This window comes from Orycteropus afer, unplaced genomic scaffold, assembly GCF_000298275.1.
Source record: "Orycteropus afer afer isolate SDZICR_OR568_19922 unplaced genomic scaffold, OryAfe1.0 scaffold00006, whole genome shotgun sequence".
Taxonomy (NCBI): domain Eukaryota; kingdom Metazoa; phylum Chordata; class Mammalia; order Tubulidentata; family Orycteropodidae; genus Orycteropus; species Orycteropus afer.
Window position 1 is genome coordinate 1,939,230 of NW_006921593.1, and position 6,595 is coordinate 1,945,824.

The 6,595-nt window shown below is 52.4% G+C and overlaps 1 protein-coding gene across 1 annotated transcript in view; it reads right to left on the minus strand.

Moving 5' to 3' along the window:
* Positions 1-5,201: 5,201 nt before the first annotated feature.
* Positions 5,202-6,595, minus strand: part of MDH2 (malate dehydrogenase 2) — a 16,409-nt gene continuing 15,015 nt past the window's right edge. The window contains exon 9 of the mRNA XM_007940213.2: positions 5,202-5,333. Coding sequence (XP_007938404.2) covers positions 5,202-5,333 — 132 coding nt within the window. The remainder of the gene's footprint in view (positions 5,334-6,595) is intronic.

Below are 6,595 nucleotides of genomic sequence, written 5' to 3' on the forward strand. Positions count from 1 at the left end.
GTCAAGTGCCTTAGGCACTATGCTACTAGAGATCCTTGTAATCACTATAGGGGTTAGGATTTACATTTATTTTTTGGGGACATAATTCGATCCAAATAAACCCAAATTCATTGCCATTGAGTCAATCTCAACTCATAATGAATGACCCTATAGGACAGAGCAGAACTGCTCCACAGGGTTTCTAAGGCTATTAACTTTATGGAAGCAGGCTGCCACATTTCCCCCACAGAGCGGCTGGTAGGTTTGAACCGCTAACCTTTAAGGTAGCAGTAGAGCTCTTAACCACTGTGCCATCAGGGCCTTTATTCAGTCTGCCACGTGAGGATACAGTTCCCTCACCTGGAACACGCTTTATTCAACAGGGGTATCCAGCTGCTGCCAGTAAAGGCCGACCCTGTTTTAGGCAAAATGTAACATCAAAATAAAGAACTAGAGACCTTACAGTAACTACCTGGACGCACCCTTTTACAGTTTGCAAAGGGCTTCTCATGACCTCATAGATGAGGACACAGGAAGAGGCTTGCCTGAAGGTCACACAGGTCAACAGAGCAGAGCCAGGGTCTGAATCCAGCACCATCTGACTCCAAGTCTGGGGTCATCCCACCGCACACAGTGCTTCTGTACCTATGACAGTATCACGGGTGAGAGGAAGCTGGGGGTGAGGCTTAGCCCCCCAAGAAGTGTAAGAGGCACCAGACTTAGAGTCCTGGACCCTGGGCTTCAGTCCTGCTCTGTCCCTTGTGAGCTGTGTGAGCTGGGACAGGTTGCCCTCAGTCATAAAATGGGGCAGCAATGGGCAATTGCTGCATTAAACAACAAACACTTGCCTCCCAATTGACTCATATATATATATCAGAACAGAACTGTGTCCCATAGAGTTTGCAATGGCTGTGATTTTGGGAAGTGGAGGGGTTGGCTCTTGGGTGCTGTGCTGGGTGGATAGCTGGTCCTCCAGCTCTCTGCAGAAGGGGCCCTGGCTCCATGGGGATATTACAATATTTAACCACCATAACCACTTGGGCACTGACCATGCAGGGTTGGAGACCCCATGTCACCAGCCATTACCTGCTTACCATGGGGAGGTCTAGGGGGTCCTGGGGGGCGGGGCAGCCAGACTGGAGCAGCAGCTGTTCAGATATTTCACCATATTAACAACCAGATCAGCTGGACTGGTGTAAAATAGTATCAATGGACCTGACTCAGCCTTTGGGCATCTGGTCTGCCTGCCCCAGGTGACCCTATCAGACTTTGTGAGGGGATTTAAGCGGCTAGGAGAAAATAATGAGAGAGAAGGAGCTTGTGTCTGGCTGGCCTGGGGCTGCAGTAACGGCGGGGTGGGGGGTGGGAGCTGACCCAGCAGACAGCCCCATAGGCCCTGGACGCAGGTGGGGAAGATATGGGCAGTGCCGAAAGTGGGTTAATTGAGGAGATGCATCTTAAGCCCTGGGTGATTAGAAACGGGAGATGCCCTGAAAATGCTCCCCTGGAAGCCAGAGGGGCAGGCCCCAGGAGGCCCCAGGTGCAGGGGGCCTGTCTCAGGGGGCCGAAGGCCTAGCCCAGCGCTGACGCCCGAGCCAGGGACTGCTGTAAATGACCACAGTGGCCCAGGCCCTGGGGTTCTCCCTCCTGTTCGTCAGCAGCTTCTGCCCAGCCTGGCTTTGCAGTAGTTAATCCCTCCCCACCCCCGCCCCGGGTGTTGCACACCATCTGCCTGCCCTTGCTGGGCACATGGGGACACTGGCGACAGGAGCTGCCCAAGGCACCTGGCTAAAGGAAGTTGCCCTTGGTGTTCCTCTGCCAACTCAGCCTACCAGGCACGGCCTTGCCTCTTGTTGCCCGGCTGGCAGAAGGGGCTCTCCCTGCAACCTCCTACCCTGAGGTTGTGTATCCAGGCTCTGCTTCCAAACCTGGGAGCCGGTTGCCACCACCCTGTCGGAGTTCACTCCCACCTCTATTCTCCTGGTCCAAAGGCCCCCTCCCTCCAGGGCGGGAGTTGTTTGGCTCTGGAATGCTAATCCGTTCTATTTTAGCCAGAGCCCAGCAGCTGCCATGCAGTGTCAGCCTCTAGCTCCCTCTGCAGGCAGTTTTCGAGAACTGCAAAGGCGGTTTGGCCTGCAGTGAGTAAGGGTCATTCTAGGTTAAGCAGTTCATTCCCTTCGCCTTAGCAGGAGGATGCAACACTCTGCTTTTCTGATAACGTGGCAATGCCTACCCTACCTCAGCATCTCATTAGCCTCGTTGCGGGCTCCCCACCGCTTCCCGACCAGTCCTCTCTCTGCTCTCTGAAGCCTGGTTCCTGGCTTCCTCCAATAAAGGGCTCAGCTCCTCATTATGGTCATTACCACCACATTCTCAGTCGACGGTTTCTGATCCTCACTAGAGGGGAAGGAGTCGTTGTGTTGGGGGCTGACGAAGGGAAGGATGGCAGGCCCCACCGTGGCCGGAGAGGTGTATAATTGGAGCTTGGAAAAGCAGGGGCAAGGTTGGTCCGACCCAAGCTGCTAGCTGGCCGATGCAAGCGGTGGAGGCGGGAGATAGACTCAGTTTTTCTCCGTTCCCCTCCTCTCCTGCTCACTGCCACCCCATTTCTGGCCCTCAGCCCTTCTGCTGCCATGTTGCGTGTCCCCTGCTCCGTATCTTTCCTATTTCAGGGTGCTCTGCCCATGGGCATCACCTGGGAGGTTAGAAATGCAGGCTTCTGAGTCTGCACATTAACAAGAGGTCCCAAGATAAAGCTCATCTTAGGAGCAGGTCAGCGCCTCTGGCGTCCCACCCATTCTGACGATGGGCAGAATAAAGGCCCAGCTCCTCAACCTGGCATTGAAGACTCTCACACGGGCCTTACTCCCCTCGTCGTGTGTCCCATGCTGTAAAGCCAACACCTAGCCGCCCGGCAAACACATCTTCAGCCCAGCCTGCTGCTGCTGCCTGTAGCGCCTATGCCATTCTCCCTGCCACTGCAGCCCCCCCCAGCCTGCAGGGCCAGCGCCAACGCCAGCTCCCCCTCCTCCCTCTTTTGCCTGTCTCCGCCGATCCTTGCCTTGCCAAGATATCCACCAGTGAGCCCCGCCTCTCCTGGAGTCCCACATAGCGAAGCTCCGTCTTCCTCACCAGTTCTCACGGAACTGCCGTCTGTGCTGCAGGACCGCGTCTCCAAAGTTCGTGCTCTACCCCCCACGTCCTGGTCAGCGTCATCTGGAAGTTGTTACCAGTGTGGATTTTGGGCCCTCCTCCTCCGACTGCTATATGAGAACCTCCGAGGAGTGGGGCCAGGAAGCCGTATCTTAAAACAAGCTCCGTTGGAGGTTCTTGGGGAGGAACTGTTGGTAGACGGAGCTAAGCAATGACCTCTCTCCTATACCCAGACACAACCTGGCTTGACTCATCTGTCCCAGGCCCCGCCGGCCAGAGTGGCTGCAGTGGGATTGGTCTGGGCTTTGCTTCTGTCAAGATTTACAGCCTTGAGAACTACAGGGCAGTTCTACTGTTGTACAGGGTTGCTTCAAGCTGGGATCGACTCAGTGGCACTAGGTTTATTTTTTGGTTCACCCTAAGGACTAGACAACCGTTAAAAGTGACACGAGAAAATAGTGAAAGCAGCAGGTGTGGCAGCTACTTTCTAAAGATGGCCATCAACGTACTCCCGCCCTTGTGCAGTCCCCACCCACAATGCATCTGGGCTGGCCTTGTGACTGGCTGGAACCGAGAACACGGCAGAAGTGATGCTGCGTCAGCGTGAGGCTGAGCTATAAAAATCCTGGCAGCCTGTGCTTCTGCACTTCTGGGAGTCGGCCACCCCGCTGTGGAGGCCCCTCGGAGAACAAAGCCCAGCTGCCCGGGCCTCCCCAGACTCCAGCCACGTGAGGGAGCCGCCAGGGCCGCTCAGCCTGGACAAACCGCTAGGGGCCTGTAGCTGGGCCGACACCACATGGAGAGGCAGAACCACCCGGTCCAGGCCGCCCACAGGCAGAACCGGGAGGCGCGATACAGCGGCTGTTGTTTAAGCAGCTACGCTTGCAGGTGGTTTACCCCTCAGCCATAAGCAGACGAGGTTACAAAATGGTACACGAGGCATGAGCTCCATTTCTCAAACGTGCAGAATTAATGAGCACAAACACTACGAATAGTTAGTGGTCCCCTTACTTTATCTTTTGGCTACTTCTCAGGTTTTATATAATGAGCATATACCATGTTATATTTCTTGATTTCATTTAAGTAATTTAAACGCATTTTATGGACAAATGAGCACCCACTCACTGCTCACACCTCCACCCCAGTGGCTGGTCTCCTACAGCAGAAGGTACTCTGTTCCTTCCTGCCACAAGGTTCCTTCTCAGATGTGGGGCTGAGTTTCTATCTGAGCCCCCAGTTTCTGGACAAGGCGACCCAAGTTCTAAAGATAATCAAATCTCCCTTTTCTTCCTCAGTTTTCATCCCAAGCCCAACGAATGTAACCAAGTGCTATCTTTAGGCCACTGATGCAGACATCTTTTCATGAGGGGAACACTGCCCTCCCTGGGAACTCTCCCTCCTTACAACTCTTCTCCCTAAAGGGTTGTCACTGTCACTGAGCATCAGGCTTTGGTCAAAAGAGGATGACTAATTTAGAGGACCAAGGTCGGCCCTGACAGCTCCACCGTAGAAGACGGTGCTGCCTGCTTAGCCAGAAAATTCAACAAAGAAATAGCGAGAGAAAATGGCTGCCTGGCATCGGTTGCTGAGCAACTGTCGCTATGGGGACAAAAGGATGCTGTAAGGAATCAGGTCCAAGAGGCTTCCTGTTCACACACCTGAGGGACGTGATGGTGCAGGAACAGGGCTGGAGGGTGTGGGAACTGGTACACCGAGTGGTTCATCCCACTTCAGAAATAAACATTTTAGACTCTTGAAGCTACTGGGAAACTATCACGCTTCCATCTAATACTGAACCAGCATCAGGTTCCGACTGGGAATGAAAACAGGTGACACGCTCGGCCGTCAGCTCCATGGGGAAGAAAGCACAATGTTTACAGAGAGGACCTTGAAAAAGAAAACCAAAGACCGCTTTTATTGATGCACCAATAGGCCAACTGACAATATGGAAGGGATGATGTTAATACAATAAACATTGATGCAAATTAAAATACAAAGGTACCTGACATGGCTTCACAGTGACATGATGCCTTAATAAATTAAGGAAACCTAACACTCTGACTGTCTTCTTATTTCATGCTCTTTACAAAGTCTTCTCCCTTCTTGATTGAGGCTTTCAGCTCCGCCATGGCCTCGGCCACCATCTTCTCTTCAAAGGAGGAGATTTTGCCGATGCCTAGGTTCTTCTCAATGCCTTTTTTCTGGAGAGAGAGAGCGGTTCCGTTATTTTTTATGGTCAAACACACGTAACATAAAATTCACCACTGAAACCACTTTCAGCTGTACAACTGAGTGAGTGGCCCTTAGAATGTTCACAGGTGCTCTGGTAACACAGTTGTTACAGTGCTCCGCAACAAACCGCTCCAACCCCCTGCTGGCAGTCTGCAGTTCCACCCCAGCTATTCAGACACAGAACCTGTATTTTAACAAGATCCCCATGTGTTTCTTCTAGGTCCCCACAATGAGACTCACCCAGGGATCTTGTTAAAATGCAGACACCCATCCCAGTAAAGTCTAAAGCAGCACGGAAAGGCAAATTCCTGGCAGGGGGTCGAACTGGAATGAACTGGTGGTTCAAAGCCCTGGTGTGCACTCACCAGTCACTTTGCAGGAGTCTGCTTCCTTAAGATTACAGCCTAGGAGGTGGGCAGCTCTAATGAGGTCGCTGACAGTCAGAATCGACTTGGCCTCTACCAGTTAGTATGTTTGTACTGTACAACCGTCACCATTACCAGCTCCAGAACATCTCTGTCATCCACAAGGAAACGCCCCACCTGTTAACAAGTCTCTCCCAATCTCCTGCCTCTCAGCTCCTGGCAACCACTAATCTGCTTGGAAGGCACTATATATACATGTATCTATTTTTTTTTTTTTTAACAAGGAAACCTCCGCGAATAAATGTATTACGGAAAACCCAACCCATGGCTCTGACTGGCCTCTCTGCACCTGTGGGTTCTGGGGGACAGCACAGAGAGCTGCAGTTACCAGGATGAACCTGGGCAGGACGGGAACTCAGACTTCAGGGCCAGACAGACGGAGGCTGGGATCCTGGCCCCATCACTTACTATACGTGTGATTTTGGAAAAATAACTTCAATTCCAAGTGTGCTTTCTTATCTATAAAAAGAGCATGCCATCTACCTCAAAGGAGGCTGTGAGAACACGTGCAGAGGACTTAGCCCAGCACTGACACAGAGCGTACATTTAGATCCTAGTCTCTCCTCCAAGACTGTAAAGGGCTGAAGGAAAAAGCATTTTAATAGTCATCTGAATTCAGTATGATTAAGTAGGTAACGGAGGAGAGACAACGCAGGGACGCCAGAGTAGCAGGCCGGAAGAGCAGGGAAGGGGATAAAAGCCTTGAACCCGGACAGAAGAGCAGTCAGCCCCAGGGATACAGGTGAGGAGAGACAATGCAGGGACCCCCGAAGAAGCAGGCCAGAAGAGCAGGAGAAAGGGGATTA